Source organism: Atheta coriaria, unplaced genomic scaffold (genome assembly GCF_025399875.1).
Source record: "Atheta coriaria isolate IRGN ID8LTWV9N9 unplaced genomic scaffold, Caltech_Dcor_3.1 hic_scaffold_10_pilon, whole genome shotgun sequence".
In the NCBI taxonomy this organism is placed as follows: domain Eukaryota; kingdom Metazoa; phylum Arthropoda; class Insecta; order Coleoptera; family Staphylinidae; genus Dalotia; species Dalotia coriaria.
In genome coordinates, this window is record NW_027045452.1 from 1,957,710 (window position 1) to 1,978,995 (window position 21,286).

General features: G+C 36.5%; 2 protein-coding genes across 4 annotated transcripts; one reads left to right on the forward strand and one right to left on the reverse strand.

The window, feature by feature from the left end:
* The first annotated feature begins 1,051 nt into the window (after positions 1-1,051).
* On the forward strand, positions 1,052-14,119 carry LOC135801060 (uncharacterized). Of its 3 annotated transcripts, none has more exons than XM_065314429.1 (6): positions 1,052-1,448; positions 13,023-13,270; positions 13,331-13,430; positions 13,488-13,577; positions 13,631-13,786; positions 13,844-14,119. In XM_065314429.1, the coding sequence occupies exons 1-6, from the start codon at positions 1,359-1,361 to the stop codon at positions 13,892-13,894; spliced, it is 735 nt and encodes a 244-aa protein (XP_065170501.1). In that variant the 5' UTR covers positions 1,052-1,358; the 3' UTR covers positions 13,895-14,119. The 3 variants fall into 3 exon arrangements, 2 of the variants coding, with proteins under 2 accessions (XP_065170501.1, XP_065170500.1); XM_065314428.1 differs by lacking the exon at positions 1,052-1,448 and adding an exon at positions 12,701-12,958; XR_010550279.1 differs by lacking the exons at positions 13,023-13,270; positions 13,331-13,430; positions 13,488-13,577; positions 13,631-13,786; positions 13,844-14,119 and adding an exon at positions 4,338-5,126.
* On the reverse strand, positions 9,511-20,279 carry LOC135801063 (uncharacterized). The gene is made up of 3 exons (XM_065314432.1): positions 20,140-20,279; positions 19,979-20,016; positions 9,511-11,675 (listed from the first exon to the last, which is right to left on the reverse strand). Exons 1-3 carry the CDS (start codon positions 20,155-20,157, stop codon positions 11,327-11,329), a joined length of 405 nt encoding a protein of 134 aa, XP_065170504.1. The 5' UTR covers positions 20,158-20,279; the 3' UTR covers positions 9,511-11,326.
* Between the last annotated feature and the right edge of the window lie 1,007 nt (positions 20,280-21,286).

The window sequence follows — 21,286 nt, forward strand, 5'->3', positions numbered from 1 at the left end:
TATATAACTAGAGAGATTTGATGAGATTGGATCGTGAATTATATAATGGTAACAATTTGGTATACACGTTGATGGATTTACAACTTGTTGTCGAGTATTAAGTGCTATAGGTAAGGTATATTTATTAGGAGTTCTCGCAATTTGAACTATGCAGTAGTCACTTTGAAGATGCCATCTTAGTATTAAATTTAGGAATAAATACAATGAATCCGAATTGTTTGAAGGTAACATGGCGAATATAGAGATATACTTTTATGACTTTTGATGTGAATGTGAATATAAGTTATTTAATAACTGCATATTTGTGTATATATTTAATGGATAAAATGGATAAAATGTGTTGTAGTTATCTTCGTCGTAAATCTAATTGTTTATATATAATGTGATTATTATCTAAACATTAAATATTGTCATGGGAGGATGGAATGCGTTAATGCAAGAAACGTTTATTTTTTATCACATATAAAAAGGTTAAAACTTTTGTAAAAGTTAACACTTTTATCTTCACTTGTCACGGTATGTTTGAATTTCGGTGTGTCGATCTACACGTCGAACTGGTGTGTTTTCGCATGCCAAAAGTACTTGATTCAATTCCTAGGTTGGTTGCGGTTGTGGCGTTTTTAATATTTTTTATAGAATAATTTGTTATTTTTAAGCATCAGGTAAGATAAACTTAATTTCTTTGTATTGGCCAAAGTAAATTGGAATTATCCGCGTATTTATTGCAGATTTAATAAATATTTAACCAAAAATAACTCTAATACGAATTCTCGCACATGGCCATAGTTTCAATATGCATATGTGACAATACCTATGTTATGTCCCCAACTTTGACTTTAAGCAGGACATCCAAGTGATTTTCGCCCGTTTGTATTGAAACTTTTTAATGCGATTTTGCATGCAGAATTCCACTAAACAAGTTTTCTAGTTGCATTTCCTGAGTTGGCTATCCTGCATGCGACCTTGTTTGTTGCAAACAGTACGCGTTTTATTCTGGCGTGCGCGCAGTAGTATCGTGTATTGTCTTGCGCCGGCGATGATTGCACTGCGTCTCGCAGCCTGCTACAGGTTGCCTGCGTGGTGTGCTCAACGCAGTATTATGCCGGTCGCTGGCTGGGTCGGATGTGTTTTTCGCTGCTATTATCATTTTATTTTGAGTTTGTATTTCGGTAAGTCGCGTTTATTTCGATTGTTCATTGTTCATTCGATGTTCATTTAGTCATTACTGTCGTGCTTAGTGTTATATTAGTATTCAATATACAAAATGGTCGTTAATTTTATTTGCGTTCGTTGTGCGTATTGCAAGATGATCGCGTTCTCTCAACTTGTTTACACTTCACGCTCGCGATACAGATAACATGCAACGTCTTGCAACATTTGTTGTGATATTATTATGGACAATGGATTGGAACTTAGACAACGTTCTGCGAGGAAGCCGAGAAAGAAAGGTGAAGTGCAGACTTTCTTTATTTTATTCACCTATTCGTGCATGCTTATCGAAAATAATTTATAAGCATAAAATGTTAAGGATAATTTGTGTTTCTTCTCGTTGAAAGGTTTATGAAAGTTTAGAAACATTTGTTTTTATTTCAAGTTTCATATTTTAAATAGGGAGAGTACTGTATCTGTTACAGATGGGGCTAGCATGAACTAAAAATTGTGAAATAGATTTATATTGTTTATTTTTCTGCGTTCGTGTATCGCATGCAGCGTATTCTAGTTTAGTTTTGATCGCATGTCGGTACATGCCTATTGCAATTTGCACTCAAGGTCGCGTGCCATCGACTTTGCGCATTTCTTGCTTTCATTTGCGGGGTACGGTCTTATCATAACGTGCCGCGTCGCTGCTTGCTCGGCTACGGCATTCAGACGCACTGGTATTTCGCGCGAGTCGTACCTATCGTTTGTTCGGATTGCTACTTAATACGAGTACAATAATTAACATAATCTTTTTTCTGCGAATTCTGTTAGCGTAAGAATGCTGAAAGATGCAATTCTGTCCAAAAGCCGCAAAATTTTACTCTTTTTTGAATTTTTCAAAACTTGCCGTTTAAAATCGTTCATATCTCGCGATCCCTTGGTGATTTTTTAGTTATTTCTGAATTTTATGATAGTGCAAGAGTTCATATTTAAAATTCACTCCTGAATTCCCGTGAAATTCGGTTGTAACTGCCTCAAAATGGCCGCTAAAGGTTGCTGTTATTTTTGTGTTTTTCGAAACTTGCCGTGGAAAATTGGTCATATCTCGCGATCCCTTGGTGATTTTTTAGATATTTCTGTATTTTATGAAAAGGTTAATTTTTTCAGCCTTATTCGTGTAATGTTTCGATTTTATCAGGTTTGCACGCGATCCTGGCGGTTCAGTAAATTCAGCGGAGCGTCTAAATATGCGCAATTAAATTCTCCGTCGAGTGGTATTTGTTTGTTGCAGTATTTCTACCTGTAACCCGCGAAAATTTGCATAAGAAGGTGATATTTTCACCCGTTATCGTGAAATATTTGTATTTTTTCGGGTTTGCGCGCGATCTTGGCGGTTCAGAAAATTCGACACGGCGTCTAGAGATGCGGAATTAAATTCTCCGTCGGGTGGTATTTGTTTGTTGCCGGAATTCGGCCTGCAACCCGCGAAAATTTGCATAACAGGGTGATTTTTGTCTCCCTTTCTCGTGAAATGTTTGTATTTTTTCGTGTTTGCATGGGATCTAGGCGGCTCACTAACGTCAGCGCAGGGTCTAAAGATGCGGAATTAAATTCTCCGTTGGGTTGCAGGAATTCGACTTGCAATCCGCGAAACTTTGCATAAGAAGATTATATTTTCACCCGTTATCATGAATTATTTGGATTTTTTCGGGTTTTTCCGCGATCTTGGCTACTCAAAAAATTCCACGCGACGTGTAGAAGTACGGAATTAAATTCTCCGTCTTGTGGTCATTGTTTTTTCCTGAAATTCAGCCTGCAACGCACGAAAATTTGCATAAAGGGGTGATTTTTTCAGCTTTTTTGGCGAAATGTTTTTATTTTTTTGGGTTTACACGCGATACTGGCGGTTCAGTAAATTCAGCGCAGCATCTAAAGATGTGGAATTAAATTTGCATAAAAGTGTATTTTTGTTTTAGCCTTTCTCGTCTAATGTTTGCACAAGTGATCCGATTCCGGGCACCTTACGAGGCTAGCGGTAGAAGTGACTCGTGTTTAGAATACTGTATGAAAGTAGCGGTAGAAGTGACTCGTGTTCAGGGTACCTTACGAGGCTAGCGGTAGAAGTGACTCGTGTTCAGGGCACCTTATGAGGCTAGCGGTAGAAGTGACTCGTGTTCAGGGCACCGTATGAAAGTAGCGGTAGAAGTGACTCGTGTTCAGGACACCTTAGAATAACAAGAATAAGATTAGAGTAAGACAAATTGTCATATATTTATCGTTTGTTTATTATAACAAACCTACTTTATTTGCATATAATTCGTATTGGCGCACGTGGTATTACGGTTTCAATAGGTGTATATGACAATACCTATCTTATTTCTTTGATTTTGTATTATAATACATTTAGTACTGTCGCAAGCGGCGATATAGTTTCAATATGCAATTTGACAATACCTAAGGTATATCCTTAATTTGACTTTAATTTTAAGCAAGTCATTTTCGTGGTTGATTTGAAACTTTTTATTTCGATTGAATTGGCCTGCCTGCATGCGACCTTGTTCGTTGCAAATAGTGCGCGTTTTGTTGCGCTGCGTGGTGTTCTCACCGCAGTTTTGTGCCGGTCGTTGGTTGTGTCATGCGTGTGTTTCACGGCGGTGATCTTTTAATTTTGAGTTTGTAATCCCGTAAATCGCCTTTTTTTTCGTTTGTTCATCGGCAACATTTAACTATTACTAACGTGTTTAGTGTTTTATTACAAAATCGTTAATTTCCTTTGCGTTCGCATTTAGTCATTACTGTCGTGCTTAGTGTTATATTAGTATACATATACAAAATCGTCGTTAATTTTCTTTGCGTTCGTTGGGCGTATTGCAAGATGACCGCGTGCTATCAACTTTGTTTACACAGCACGTTCGCGAGATACAGGTAGCATGCAACGTCTTGTAACTTTGTTGTGATATTATTTGGACAAAGGATTGAAACATGGACAATATTCTGCGTGGAAGCCGAGAAAAAACGGTAAAGGGCAGACTTTCTTTATTTTAATTAACCTGTTCGCGCATGTATTGGTCTATAATTCATACGCGTGCAATTGAGTCTTTGCTTAGGTCGGGTTGGAACGATATCTTGTTATTGTTGTGAACATGTTTTTCTGACCGTTTCTAGTATTACTGTTTTTAAATGTGATTTAATTTTAGTTTTGGTGTATACTGTGCCAAGTATTTGCCCGAGGATAATCGGTTGGCTACCAGCAGTCTTGTCCATTATTAAAAAGTAATCAAGAGTTTACACTGTATTGCACATTTAATCGCCTCACGATTGTTATTGAAAATTTGCAGAGTTGCTTGTGCCAATGGGACGAGTTTTATTTGTTGGCTGTAATGCGGATAAGAGTATTTGGTAGTTGCCGCACTGTTGTTGTCTAGCTTTAACTCGCGAAGGGGTTGTCTCTAGAGTTGTCAAATTAAATTCTCCGTGGGGAGGCATTAGTTAATTGCAGGTGTTGCGTCGGCAACATGTGTAAATTTGGGTGTTACAATGGGATTTTTCAACGCCTTGCCTGATAGAGAAGCTTCAACAACAGTGCGCGTAATCCTAGATTTGTGTGAACACCTTTTATTGTGTATATGACTTTGCTGTATTATCTTATGTATTAATGTGTGCATACATGTTTGTTATTGTCCACGTAGAATTCGTTTTTATATGTAAATGTTTTGTATTGTATTATAGTTGTTTGTGTTTTAATGTTTGCTTGCACCTTGTGTTGTGTGTTTTAATTAATATAAATAAACAACGTTGATGCCTGTTGAAGAAGTTTAAGAGCACTTGTGCCAAGGAGTCTACCGCTTCCGCCGCAGAAATGTTAGAGATGCGCGTATTACAAGGCAAGTTTTACTTTCAGGAGATTTAAGAGCTGTCTATGATTTTCGATTTTAAATAAATCTATGTAGTTTTTAATGTTGCTAATAAAACATCATGTAATATTATATACTTCTTCATATTTCTTTCTGGTTTCCCCTTTGCCGTTTGCAGGATTGATGTTTTAAATCATATTCCATATAAATCTTAAGTGCGTCGAGCGTGTACAATATATAGCTGTTGTTGTTTTTAAAACGTTGAAAAAGTAGAATCATAAATAGAAGAATCAAATAACAATGATAAAATCACTCGGTGGTCGAGTGGATACGTGCACCTGCTGGCATGCTAGTAGACACGGATCGAATCTCAGGTGTTGGAGGCATTTTTCTCAAATATAAAAATAACAGGTGTAATTTGGGTTGCATATGTGAATTGCAACGAAATATAAGAGAAGTTGCAATACAAGTGAAGGCAATAAGAGAAGTAAGAAAGTAAGTAAGTGGAGAAACGGAGAACAGAGAAATAGGAGAAGTAGAAGAAGGAATAGCAGAGAAGAGTAGAAGACAGAAGGAAGAGAACAGAGTAGAGAAGAGAGAGTACAGGAAGAAAAGAGAATAGGGGTGACGGAATTTTTAAATTTTTTGGCACGTGTCGTTATAAGACAGTCTACTAGGCCCACTGCTTCGATGCGTCCATTGCTCCCGGCCCATCCTACAGCTACGATGTCTCTGCGCTTCATCCCCGAAATTCTCAGGCATATCAACAATTTTTATGGTGGGGGATCACCCCCGGAGAGAGGGAACTCCTTATAAGGACAATCCTTCCTCAAATATTTCTAAGTTTTAAGTCGTCTCAAGAGGGGCGACACTTAAAAATATTCTTACAAGATCTGACCTGTACCTGAAATGAAAGAAGGAGTACACAAATCATACAGGTGACCTTAACAATTTCTATAGAGGGGATCATCCCCTGAGAGAGGGAACTTTTCCTGAAATGATAGAAGGGGTACACAAATCAAAGAAGCCAGTATATCTTACTATTTCTTTATTAATAATAGAATACAAGTTTAAACTTTACAAGTCAACAGAATACATGTCGCCATATTGAAACCTGCATAGCCACGCACATGTAAGCAAGTACCACGTAATAATGTTCTACCGGGATACAGAAATTAGCAAATAGCTCATTTTTTAGGTGATTGAAAATGGAAACAACTATATAAGGTGTTACAAATGAAAAATTTAATGTGAAAACAGAAAAACATTTTAACACTATAAATATCATTCGTTTTTCACCAGAGGCTCCGGGAAACTAATATACAGGGTGCCACAAAAAAGAAAATTCTAAGGGCAATGATAACAACTTTAAAAACAACAGTTAAAGCAAAATTTTCACGCATACAAAGAAAAATGAATATACAGGGTGTTTCCGAAAAAAACCTGTAGTTGAAACAAAGAACACTCAAAACTCACAAATACCGGCGATTATCTACGTAGTGTTAGGAAAACTAATATACATGGTGTTACAAATAGAAAACTTTAGAAACTACAAAGGGAGCCGCCAAGATCGCGTGCAAACTCGAAAAAAGACGAATATTTCACAAAGAAGGGTAAAAATATCGCCATTTTATGCAAATTTTCCCGGATTGCAAAAAAGTTTTGAAAAGTTTGAAAAAGTTTTGTCCATTTAGTAAAATTGATGGATTTTAATGCTGGTGCAAGATTCTTGATAAAAAGTAAAACCTAAATACATAGTGTTAAAATAAAATCAGTGTGACGACCAAGAACCTCACGCAGAGTTATCTGACATGGAAACAAAAAAAGCATTAGAATAATATAATATAATACGACGCAGTCCATTCTTGTTCGGAAAATTGCACATACATGTACGTTTCGTGAACCTAAAGTGTACCTACTTATATTCTCTTTATAACTATACACTATAAAACCCGATTTCCACCGCTTACCATTTGACAAACGTTTGCATTGATTTGCATTGGTTTTGTTGGAATTATGGATTTAGGTAGCGGTGATTTTATTCAATAATTACGAAGTTTAATTTTGGAAGATTGCCGTTTATTCAAAACTAGCTGACCCGGCAAACTTTGTTCCGCCTCGCTTTGCTCTTGTGATTGAGAAGCACGAAGTCGAGTCATACTAACACGGCGCTTTTCACGTGCAATTTTTGTTCTTCTTCAGTCCTTTCATTCGCAATCCTTCGAATCCCAGTTGCATTACGGTTTTGTCGGATAAGATTTGATCGTTTTGGGTGCTGCATGTTGAGTGGCGAAGCTACGAAACATCGCACAAAGAAGAGACGGAGAAAACTCGTTTAGTATTTTCCAAAGAAGTTTTCACTTCAAACAGTATTAAAAAAAGTATCCTACACTTACTAAATCTTATCCAAACAAACACATCAACTGGGCAACTTTAACCAACTCGTACAAACACACACACTGTGAAGCCAGCGTGCGCTCTGAAGATGGCGCAGGTTTCAAAGCTTAGAGCAGAAGGACTGATGTATGGGATTTTACGCTGGTTGTAAGGCAGCGGAGAGTCTTAGAGGTGCTCGGAGAAGTGAGGCGATCTTCACTCGATGTTTGCTCAGTAACTACTAACTTTATTCTTCCAAAATATCTAAGTGCAAAACTATGAGTACATACTTGACCGAGGGCAGTGACCCTTCGTGATTTGTACAATCTTGAGATAGCTTAATTATCATGCGTTATCATGCGTTAAGGAATGACACTTAGGTGCCGATCGCTGTTGCAATCTTATTTGTCTAATATAGTTCCAGCGATATATAATTGTTAGCCCAAGGGTCTGTGTTTACTATCTACATACTATCTACGTATCTATTGTATTTCTAACATTAAGAGTGTTGATATACATATTACTAGTTAACCGGGCAAACGTTGTTTTGCCATATAAATTATTTCTAGTTTCTAGATAAATTCTAGTGTAGACAAAAAGTAACTTACATATTATAAGTGTATAAGTATGTAAAACTTGATTAACTGAACTAATCGTGCCAAATACACTTAAAATTAATAATATATTGCAATTAAAATTAATAATTTATTATTATGAATAAAATAGTAATCTATAATATAAAAATGATACGCAAAATATGTTGTTAACCGCTTTACTCAACAACGCCTAGAGCAATTTGGCCTTTTCCTTTTTTTCTAATGTTTGTTAAAGCCTAGGGGTGGTTTTTACGGCAAGAAAAATTTGAATAATTGCCGGAAAAACGAGGAAAAGCTGAATTTTCTTTTTCAACCGATAAACGAAACAAATTCCGCAGCATTCTTGGATTTATTTTTGATTTATTGTTTTATATGGTGTTTTGCGCAAAGTATTTTCTACTAAGTTTTCTTTGGTCAACTGACAAACGAAACAAATTTTGCAGCTTTCTTCGATTCATTATTGTTTGATTGTTTCATTTCGTGTTTTGGACAAAGTGGTTAATTATCTATGATCACTAAGCATTGTACGTGACACCATTCGGGGTGTTTTAGTGGGTCCCACTAATATAATTTGCTCTTGAAAAGGTTTCGGTTCTGTTCAGGAGAATTTTTTGGACCGACTATAAAATAGGGAGGAACAAAATCTGCCACATTCCAAATCTTTTTGACAGAACGAAATCTGTTGGGTCTGTTAGTAATTAAGAGTTAATATGAAAGTTACACTGAGATAGCAATATGATAATTGTAAACGTTACTACTACACTTGATACATATACCATAATGATGGCCGAAAACTGTGTAGGGAGTGACAGAAGTCTTATTGTGTGGGTGAAAAAGAAGATCGGCTTCAGTCTCATTCCTTCGAGCGGTATGAAAAATGAATAAATTACTAAAATGGTTATAAAAAATAGGGGTTGGTGATAAAAAACCAAAAATTTAGGGTTGTATGTATTTTTGATGCCACATTAAAAAATTAAAAACAAAAAAATTTGACCAAAATTTAAAAAAAATTAAGGGTGAACAACCCTTATTACTTAGGGGTATGAAAAATAGATAGTAGCCGATTCTCAGACCTACTGAATACGCATATAAAATTTGGTAAAAATCGGTAAAGCCGTTTCGGAGGAGTATGGAAACAAACACTGTGACACGCAAATTTTATATATAGACTAGTTAACCGGGCAAACGTTGTTTTGCCATATAAATTATTTCAAGTTTCTAGATAAATTTTAGTGTAGACAAAAAGTAACTTACTTATTATAAAAAATAGGGGTTGGTGATAAGAAACCAAAAATTTAGGGTTGTATGTATATTTTAATGCCACATTAAAAAAATAAAAACAAAAAATTTCGACCAAAATTTAAAAAAAATTAAGGGTGAACAACCCTTATCACTTAGAGATATGAAGTTACCGATTCTCAGACCAACTGAATACGCATATAAAAATTTTCTTTGAGCGGGATGAAAAATGATTAAATTACGAAAATGACTATAAAGAAATAGGGGTTGGTGATAAGAAGCTAAAAATTTAGGGTTTATGTATTTTTTAATTCCACATTATAAAAAAAATAAAAACAAAAGAATTTGTCCAAAAATTTAAAAAAAAGTTAAGGGTGAACAACCCTTATCACTTAGGGGTATGAAAAATAGATGTTAGCCGATTCTCAGACCTACTGAATACGCATATAAAATTTGGTAAAAATCGGTAAAGCCGTTTCGGAGGAGTATGGAAACAAACACTGTGACACGCAAATTTTATATATATAGATAGAAGATGATGTTATTCTTGTTATTGCACCATTGTATAGCCTAATGTATTTGTGGGGATCTTTACCCAACGATTATTTCTATATTTCAAAACTTTATAACTTTCTTCATCTTTATTGTATACCGTAATTCTTCATCCAAAATTCCCAAATTTCCTAATGTCTTTTATTACCTTGAAAAACCTAATCCCCGAGTCGGACGGTTTGGCACGGCTCGGATTCCCAGAATCCAATGGTCAGCTTTCCCTCTTCAATGTCATACACTTTCTACCAATCGAATCTATTACTTTCTTCCTACTTCCAAATTTCTTGTCACCACCCATCAACCTGAAGGGTTGCTGGTGAGTGACAAGGGTTTAGGAAAGACAGTTCTTCACTACACTTCTTACTTTACACTTCTCTTCATACTTCTTACTTTACACTTCTCTACAAGACTTCTTAATAAACATACATCGTGAAATAAACCAAGTGTCGTTGCATTAATAATACCGTCAAATATCTAAATCATCTAACTGCACTCACACTCACCGATCCCACAAATGATCCCACATATTTATTGTCTACGTCCGCGGCGACGCACTATCGGCACTAAATAACACACCACACAGAATTCCTGAGAAGTTGGAAAACTTCTGCCGCTCTTCTGTTTGCGGTGCAAACACACAGGGGGAAGGGGGAAGCTATGAAGCATCGCATAAAGAGGAGACGGAGATAATAGAAAATATTATATTTGTGTGCTCTTTTTTCCCATAGCCTAAACCATATAAGCGAATATGTTTGTTTCCTTTTCGTGTCGTTTAGTGTTCTCTAAAGGAGTTTTCACTTCAAAAAGTATCCTAGTACTTCAACACACACATACACACGTCTATGCTTAGGGGGGAAGCTACGAAGCATCGCACAAAGAGGAGACGGGGATAATAGAAAACTTTGTATTTGCGTTCTCTTATTCTCCCGCAAGGTAATCCATATACGCAAATATGTTTGTCTCTTTTTAGTGTCGTTTAGTGCCTTTTTAGAAAAGTTTTCATTTCAAAAAGTATCCCACTACCTTCTCCTGGCTCTAAGCTACCTCTCCACCAATTTTTAGCTAAATTGGATTAGCAGTTCTATAGTTATAATGGAGGTAACCAACACGACTTTCTTTTATATATATATAGATTAGAGTTTACGGAAGTATGTCTTATCGATTTCAAGGCTCGAAACGAACTGACTGCATACAACTATTTTACTTTGTTATTACTTTCATTTGTGAATACGTAATTCATTGTATATTGGATTTACAATTTTATATGTAGAGTTTAACATGTTTCGCCATCCATTTCGTGATCCATTTTTCGTCGCCAGTCACCATTCGCTTCAAGAATGGGTCGAGTTCGTTCCGTTTCAGCAGCATATCGCAGGCGTTGATTGGGTCCAGAAGGTTTTTTTTGCGTCAAATCATGCGGCACCCACACATCAAGCTTTTTTTTGTATCCAGCCGTCTGCAGATGGTTTAAAATGGTTTGGTGACTAACTTCCATCTCCTGGGCGATGTCACGAGATGCCACATGCCGGTCTAACTCGGTGTATTCCATGATTTTATCGGTATTTGTCGTCACAGGTCTTCCGCCGGGTGGCTTATCCATGGTGTCGTTTTCACCGGCTCTGAATCCCCCAAAACACCATTAATCTCACGGAACGTTTCTCTAGCGGATTTGCCTTTAACGAAGGAAAACTTTAAAATAGCGCGAATTTCGGCGTTAGTGAACTCCATGTTTACACGTCTATAACTGTTGAACGCAATATCCAAACTAATCATGCATAGCGTCGTTTTGTAGGTCATGTCTAGACCTTTCAAATCATGTATAGACTTGCCAGATACGAGCTCTGCAGCGCTTTGTACATAGCCGCGAAATTCAAAAGACAAAAAGGCAGAAGGGAGATATTTGACACACAAAACACCCCTAGAACAAAAATTTAATCAGTTTCTGATGATGCCCACAGGGCGAAACATGTTAAACTCGCAAACAAATTGTAAAATCCAAGAAAAATCACAAATTATTTTAATAAATATATTTTATAAATTATTACCCTGTATGTATTAATTAATAAATAATTTAACCAAATTGTCATATATATCATTATATCATTAATATCATTCATGACAACATTAGCGAAGGACCTACCAACGCATAAAATATTAAAAACTCAATAATGATAATGATACCAAAACCAAATTCATATAAAGACAAGGAAATATAATTCACTAACTGTTGCCCGTGACCTCATCCGCGTAGATGTTCAGCTTCAGCTTCTGGATCCAATTTAGTGCTGACTTAGAAAATAAGAGAATAAAATAAGATGTAAGTGATAATAATACAATTAGGGCCATCTCCATGTGAATTATATACTTATAGAAACTTTTAGTCCACGATCGAGGCTCACCAATATAAATTTTTTTGGCAATCAAAAGTAGTGTATTTTTTTAATAAAAGTAACCTATGTTCTTCGCGATACTCTTGAAAATATATGTACAAAATTTGATGATAATCGCTTAAACAGTTTGCGCGTAAAAGCGTTACAAATAAACAAATGAATAAACTCACTTTTGCATTTATAATTATATAAGCATTATTTTCCTAATATAGGTATATATCATAATTTATTTATCATTTTTTATAGATGTTGTGTTCGCATGTGTTGGTCTGGTAATCATATTAAAAAAGTTTATGATGTGTTTCATGTTCTACTTATAAGAATGCAACAAACTACAACAATAAACACTTTATTAAAAAGCGCAGACTCGTTTTCAAAATTCTATGGATATGGTAAGAGTGCCATCCGAAATGTATTGGGCGAAGCGTTGTATTTGTTTGGTGCATTAACATTTTATTATGGAAATATTGGCTATCTCATTAACGAGTACAATAACAAAGATGGAACAACTTTTGCCGATATGTCTTTCAATCTATCCACACTTTTATCGTCAATTAGCTCCTTCTTTTTTATCTATCACGTCAAATGGAATTTTAAAAGATCTGAGTTAATCTACACAATGGTTAATAAAAATCCGCATCTGTGTCTGCGCGATCCGAAATTGCTACGCGATTTTCAGTGGAACAATAAGATTCTGGTCATTTTTTATGTCTACTCTGTCATGTTTGCTGTATCCACCACGTTGGCGGTTGAATTGCAAAATTGCGACAATCACTCGCAGCCTTATTCATGCGGATACGTTTTACCAAGTGTATTTATTTATTTATTTATTTATTTATTTCTATTAAAGTTATTGAATATTATTCATGTTTCAGTATTTCTTCCTTGATAACATTGAACGCCCGTACCGTATACTCTACAACTTGGCAACTGTATGTTTTCTTATTTATTCGGGATTTGGAATCATGAATGCAGTGTTCTTAATGTACTGTCTGATATTATATTTGGAGTCATTTTGCAACGTATTCAAAAATACTTTAAGAGAAGCTAAATGTATAAAAATTAAAACTATACGATATCGCAAATTAATTAAGGCACATCATCAGCATTTGTATATGACGAGGTAGGGCGCTACGCTGTAGATGACGATATTATTCTTGATAATAATGTCGTTTCTTTGTAGGATGTGGGTGCTTCTGACGCATTTCGTTAAATGGCCTGGATTTGTACTGATCACGTTCAGTGGATTGATAATTGCGCTAATTATTATAACAGCGTTTATAGTCTATAAATAACTTATACAATATTTTGCTGAAAATGTCTAAATAATGTATTTTTAGCGTTTCGATGTGCTCTGCCTGTGTCATGTTATGTTGTACACTATTGTGGTATATGGCTTGGGATGGATGGGTGAAAGAATAATAGCTCTTGTTAGTCCAATTACTTGTGACTATACGTAATCTGATTGATTCATCCGTTCTAGGGTGAAAAAATACGGCGAGCCACCTTTTATGCATGTCCATGGGATGGTGACGTGAAAAGTGTACGGATTTTAATGTTAATGAATATGAATTTCAACCACAACTTGTCAGTGCCACTTGGAAATTATACATCGTTTTCATGCACGGTTGTACTATCTGTATGATGGACAAGTTTTCTTAACCGAAAGAAAATTAAAAAATTCCTTTATTTGCAGGTTTTCAAATTTGCGTATTCTATCGTCACGTTGTATATAAACAAGGCTTAGCAGATTGAGTAATACAAGTATTGAGTATTTGGTATGTTGGTATTATTTTGCAGTCAAAGCTGCACCAGCGCAATCTAGTGATGAATTTCGTAAGCTTACACAAAGAGAGTTACCGGATTCTGCAATGAAGAAGAGTATTTTAATTTTTTAAATCATAGACAAGCAGTATTTGCAACCTGCTTTATCCTTGTTATTTAAATGCTAGAAATATATTGGACTATGTAATACATTGTATTTGAATTATCACTTGCCTCAAATCGATAGTAAACGCATTTCCTACATTGTTGAAATTTTTCTGTAGATTGGGTGGCCTATAGTAAGAACCTGATTCTAAATAAAATACTAACTGAATAAAAATTTTCAAATCCATTCCACCTAATCACAAAGGACCTTTTCTTTAAATACCACGTTATAATTTTAAAAACAAAAATTACTAATACATATTGACAAAATATCACTGTGCTAGTTAGTGTTTAATATAAATGGTTATTAATGGACCTAGTCTTTTATTATTCAATTAAAGAGGTGTTTAGATTATAATCATAAAATCCATTGTTATATAAATAAAACACAATGTAATATTATATGCTTCTTCACATTTCTTTGTACATGTAAGCAAGTATTGAAAATGGAAACAACTATACAAGGTGTTACAAATGAAAAATTTAATGTGAAAACAGAAAAACATTTTAACACTATAAATATCATTCGGGAAACTAATATACAGGGTGTCACAAAAAGAAAATTCAAAGGGCAATGAGAAAAACCTTAAAAACAACAGTTAAAGCAAAATTTTCACGGACACAAAGAACATGAATATACAGTGTGTTTCAGAAAGAAAATCTCTAGTTAAAACAAAGAACACTCAAAACTCACAAATACCGGCGATTTTCTACGTAGTATTAGGAAAACTAATATACATGGTGTTACAAAAAGAAAACTTTAGAAACTACAGAGGGAGACGCCAAGATCGTGTGCAAACCAGAAAGAATACAAACATTTTACGATAACGGGTAAACATATCACCTTCTTATGCAGATTTTGGCGGGATGCAAGTCAAATTCCTGCAACAAACAAACAAGAACCACCCGATAGAGACTTTAATTCCGCATCTCCAGACGCCGCGCTGAATTTTCTGAGCCTGCCAAGATTGCGTGCAAACCCGCAAAAATACAAACATATTACGATAAAGGGGGAAAAATTCATTTCTTATGTAAAATTTCGCGGGTTCCAGATCGAATTCCTACAACAAAGCTATACCAACCGACGGAGAATTTAATTCCGCATCTCTAAACGCCGCGCCGAATATTCTGCGCCCCCTAGGTCGCGTGCAAATCCGAAAAAATACTAATATTTCACTATTACGGGAAATAATATCACGTTCTTTTGTAAATTTTCGCGAGTTGCAAGTCGAATTCCTGCAACAAACAAATACCACCCGATCAAGAATTTAATTCCGCATCTCAAACACCCGAAAAATTACAAACATTTCACGAAAACCGCTGCAAAAACCCTCTTATGCAGATTTTGGCGGGATGCCAATCAAATTCCTGGAACAAACATATACCACCCAACGGAAAATTTAATTCCACATCTCTAGACGCCGTGCTGAATTTTTTGAGCCGGCAAGATCGCGCGCAAAATTGAAAAAAATACAAACATTTCACGATAACGGGTGAACATATCATCTTCTTACGCAAATTTTCGCGGGTTGCAGGTAGAAATACTGCAACAAACAAATACCACCCGACGAAGAATTTAATTCCGCATCTCTAAACTCGCGCTAAATTTTCTGAGCCTCCAAAATCGCGTGCAAACTTGAAAAAAATACAAATATGTCACGATAACGGATAAAAATATCACCTTCTTATGCAAATTTTCGCGGGTGGCAAATCGAATTCCTGCAACAAGGAAATACCACCCGATGCAGAATTTAATTCCGCATCTTTAAACGCCGCGCTGAACTTTCTGTGTAGCTAAGATCGCGTGCAAACTTGAAAATATACAAATATTTCACGATAACGGGTAAACATATCACCTTCTTATGCAAATTTCGCGGGTTGCAAGTCAAATTCCAGCAACAAACATATACCACCCGACGGAGAATTTAATTCCGCATCTTCAGGCGCTGCGCTGAATTTTTGGAGCCGCAAAGATCGCGTGCAAACTTGAAAAAATACAAATATTTCACGAAAACGGGTGAAAATGTCATCTTATGCAAATTTTTGCGGTTTGCAAGTCAAATTCCTACAGCAAACAAATAGGACCCTACGTAGAATTTAATTCCACATCTCCAGACGCCGCGCTGAATTTTCTGAGCCGCCAAGATCGCGTGCAAACCCGAAAAAATACAAATATTTCACGAAAACGGATGAAAATATCACCTTCTGATGCAAATTTTCGCGGGTTGCAAATCGAATTCCTGCAACAAACAAATACCACCCGACGGAGAATTTAATTCCGCATCTCAAAACGCCGCGCTGAATTTTCTGAGTAGCCAAGACCGAGTGCAAACTCGAATAAATACAAATATTTCACAATAACCCGAAAAATACATTATATATTTCACGATAGCGGGTGAAAATATCACCTTCTTATGCAATTTTTCGCGGGTTGCAAGCCGAATTCCTGCAACAAACAAATACCAACCGACGGAGAATTTAATTCCGCTTCCCTAGACGCCCCGCAGAAATTACTACGCCGCCTAGATCGCGTGCTAACCCAAAAAACACCAACATTTCACGAAAATGGGTTGAAAAATTACACTTATATGCAAATTTTCGCGGGTTGTAGGTCGAATTCCTACATCAATTAAATACCACCCGACGGAAAATTTAATTCCGCATCTCTAGATGCTGCGCTGAATTTTTTGAGCCGCCAAGATCGCGTGCAAACACGAAAAAATACAAATATTTCACGATAGCGGGTGAATATATCATCTTCTTATGCAAATTTTCGCGAGTTGTGAGTCGAATTCCCGCAACAAACAAATACCACCCGACGAAGAATTTAATTCCACATCTCTAGACGCCGCACTGAATTTTCTGAGCCGCCAAGATCGCGGGCAAACCCGAAAAAATACAAATATTTCACGATAGCGGGTGAAAATATCATCTTCTTATGCAAATTTTCGTGAATTGTAAGTCGAATTCCTGCAACAAACAAATACCACCCGACGGAGAATTTAATTCCGCTTCTCTAGACGCGCCGCTGAAGCAACTACGCCGCCTAGATCGCGTGCAAACCGGAAAAAACACAAACATTTCACGAAAAAGGGTTGAAAAATTACACTCATATACAAATTTTCGGGAGTTACAGGCCGAATACCTGCAACAATTAAATATCACCCGACGGAGAATTTAATTCCGCATCTCTAGACGCCCCGCTGAAGCAACTACGCCGCCCAGATCGCGTGCAAACCCGAAAAAACACAAACATTTCACGATAACGGGTGAAAATGTCACATTCGTATGCAAATTTGCGCGGGTTCTAAGTCGAATTCGTGCAACAAACACATACCAACCAACGGAGAATTTAATTCCGCATCTCTAGATGCCGCGCTGTATTTTTTGAGCCGCCAAGATCGCGCGCGAACCCGAAAAAGTACAAATATTTCACGATAACGGGTGAAAATATCATCTTCTTACGCAAATTTTTGCGGGTTGTAAATCGAATTCCTGCAACAAGCAAATACCACCCGATGGAGAATTTAATTCCGCATCTTTAGACGCCGTGCTTAATTTTCGGAGCCTCCAAAATCGCGGGCAAACTTGAAAAAAATACAAATATTGCACGATAACGGGTAAAAATATCACCTTCGTATGCAAATTTTCGCTGGTTGCAAGTCAAATTCCTGCAACAAACATATACCACCCGACGGAGAATTTAATTCCGCATCTTTAGGCGCTGCGCTGAATTTTCGGAACCACCAAGATCGCGTGCAAACTTGAAAAAATACAAATATTTTACGATAACGGGTAAAAATATCACCTTCGTATGCAAATTTTCGCGGGTTGCAAATCAAATTCCTGCAACAAACATATACCACCCGGCGGAGAATTTAATTCCGCATCTCCAGACACCGCGCTGAATTTTCTGTGTAGCCAAGATCACGTGCAAACTTGAAAAAATACAAATATTTCACGATAACGGGTAAACATATCACCTTCTTATGCAAATTTCGCGGGTTGCAAGTCAAATTCCTGCAACAAACATATACCACCCGACGGAGAATTTAATTCCGCATCTTTAGGCGCTGCGCTGAATTTTCTGAGTAGCCAAGATCGAGTGCAAACTCGAATAAATACAAATATTTCACAATAACCCGAAAAAATACATATATTTCACGATAGCGAGTGAAAATATCACCTTCTTATGCAATTTTTCGCGGGTTGCAAGCCGAATTCCTGCAACAAACAAAGACCAACCGACGGAGAATTTAATTCCGCATCTCTAGACGCCACGCTGAATTTTCTGAGTAGCCAGGATCGCGTGCAAACCCGAAAAAATACACATATTTCACGATAGCGGGTGAAAATATCACATTCTTATGCAATCGCGGGTTGCAAGTCGAATTCATGCAACAAACAAGTACCAACCGATGGAGAATTTAATTTCGCATCTCTAAATGCCGCGCCGAATATTCTGAGCCGCCAAGATCGCGTGCATACCCGAAAAATACACACATTTCAAGATAAAAAGTGAAAAAATCAACCTTTTATCCAAATTTTCGCCGGGTTTATACGGTGCCCTGAACAGGAGTCACTTCTACCGCTAGACTTGTAAGATGCCCTGAACACGAGTCACTAATACCGCTTGCCTCGTAAGGTGCCCTGAATCAAGTTACTTCTACCGCTAACCTCGTAAGGCGCCCTGAACACGAGTTACTTCTACCGCTAGCCTCATAATAGCCTCATAATAGCCTCATAGCCGCTAACTAACACAACCCAACAGGAATTTTAATTCCGAATCTCAACACCCTGCTTTGAAGATACTGCGCCGCCAAGGTAGCGTGCAAACCCAAAAAAATACACACATTTCACGAAAATGGTAAAAAAGCCGCCCTTTTGTGCAAATTTTCGCAAATTGCAGGTCGAAATCCGCACAGAAGTCCTGATCTTTTCACATGCTTTAAATTAAAGTCAAAATATTTCTTACAGTAAAAGGTCGAAAAACGCCACTAAAAGTACTAAAAAGTGACATTTTGCAATTTTTGCCCATTTTATTCAATCGCGAATATCTCGTAAACTAAAAGAGATAAATAGGTACAAATCGCAGAGACTATTCTACCGACCATTCTCTATAAGATAGGCTAGTTAAAGCGGAAATCTAAGAGATGAAATTTTAATTCTTAAGAAAAAATTGCCAATAATTGATAATTAATATCTCTTAAACTAAAAGCGATAGCAACCAACGAATTGCTGATTATAAAAGACTAGAAAATTCCCTATCAGATAAAAATATAAAATAATTATATTTCCAAAAGTAAAAGGTCGAAAAACGCGACTAAAAGTGCTAAAAAATGACATTTTTCAATTTTTCCCCATTTTAGTCAATTGCGACTATCTCGTAAAGTAAAAGAGATAAATCGGTACAAATCGCAGGGACTATTCTACGCACAATTCCCTATAAGATACGCTAGCTAAATTGTTAATTTAAAATAACAATTAATAAGGAAAAATTGGCAAATGCGGATACTGCATCATGTTTCTATCACGTGAAATTTAAATAAATATTACAGTTTTGTATACAAATGCAATAAATCTAACCTATATGAGGTGTGATGTTCAAATTTAAAGCTGAGTTTTACAAGTTTGTTTCAAATATTAAATCATAAATCGTATCGTATAAGCGCTTTTCTTGCAACAATTAAATACAACTGGATAGAGAATTTAATTCTGCAAATTTGGACCCCGCGCCCAAGTTTGTAAGACGTTACTCTCAATAACAAAAAATAATTAAATTATTTAATGCTAACGCTTTAGTAGAAGGCGGTTGACCGCGACGAAAAAGAAAACACATAAATGCAAAGTAATGATGGACGCAGAACATAAAACGAAATATATGATTGAATGATAAACTTACCAATGCAGAACTCCTCGAACTCCAAGGTCCGGCAAATACTGTAAATAAAAAAAAAAGAAAACATAAATTAAAACAAAAATATTTCATACGATTTATGAATATTATATTCCCACAGCGGAGAAAAACAAACACTCTGAGCTGTCCAGTTAAAAGTTTCTTACAGCAGCACGATGGGTCATCCTAATGAGGAATAAATCAACATGGTGGAGATATGTATCCGATTCACACTTTAAGGGCGATTAAAAACCGGCTGGACAATAAACGCGTAAATAATAAATAACATTACTATAGTCGCAAGTCAAAAGCACAAGTCCGAACAAACGATACGAGTCGCGAGAAATGCGTGTGGACCAACCAAAGACCGGCACGAAACTGTCCGTGGATAGTGCGTGCCGTAGCCGAACAAGCAACGACGCGACAGTTTATGATAAGAAAGCAAGAGGTGCGTAAAACCGGTGCGTCGACGGCATGCGACCTTGTGTGCGATTTGCAGTTGGCACGGTATCTGCGATCAAAACTAAACTATGACGCGGCAACATGCGGCGTGAGAGGATGGCAACGACACACGGGAATGCGATAAGAAATTGTATACAAAACAAAAGCAATTCTCGTGTCGATTTCTGTTTGTCGGTAAATATAGAAATAAACAATACAACTCTATTTTACGATTTTTAGTTCATTCAGATGCCATCTGGGCACGCGGAATTTAGATTATGTAAATTAATAAAAGATTTTACATTAACTACTAAAATGGTGTTTGGGACTTTGTGTTTATCGCACATCATCTTATTTTGAGAATTTTCCGTAGCGACTATCTAAACTAAAAGCGGTAGCAACCAGCGGATTGAAGATTATGAAAGTTTGGAAAATTTTCTATAAGATAAGATAAAAAAAATAAAATTCCGGAAACGCTTTTTTATGAGTTTTTTCGTTCGCGAATATCTTGTAATGTATTCTAGGAAGAGAGGAACAGATGAAAATTATTAATTTACGGAAAATTGTCGATACAACAAAGTATTAAAAATAGTGCTTGCTGTGCCTTAGCCATGCAAACATAGTCCCGACAATTAATGATAATAATACCAGCTGCCCAAATGCGTAAAGCCGGCGCAAGGATAGCACGCGCCCTTGTGCACCAATTGCGATAGACACGAAGCCGGCGATTTAAACTATACTAGAACACAAGCATAGCGAGACGTGAGACGTATTCGCAACGCAATAAAAAGGCGTAAATTGTGTTCAAAGCAAACACAATTCTCGTGACAAATGCCTACGTTTGATGAAAAATCTAGAAATAAACAATACAAG

Bases quoted from the DNA above. Each gene is read 5' to 3' on its own strand.
- LOC135801063 (XM_065314432.1), bottom strand. The intron at 11,676-19,978 runs GTAAGTTTATCA...TTTTTGTTCTAG, and splicing joins GTTCGAGGAGTTCTGCATTG to GGGTGTTTTGTGTGTCAAAT.
- LOC135801060 (XM_065314428.1), top strand. From the start codon at position 12,767: ATGGTTAATAAAAATCCGCATCTGTGTCTGCGCGATCCGAAATTGCTA. The intron at 13,431-13,487 runs GTCTATAAATAA...ATGTATTTTTAG, and splicing joins TTATTATAACAGCGTTTATA to CGTTTCGATGTGCTCTGCCT. The intron at 13,578-13,630 runs GTTAGTCCAATT...CATCCGTTCTAG, and splicing joins GTGAAAGAATAATAGCTCTT to GGTGAAAAAATACGGCGAGC.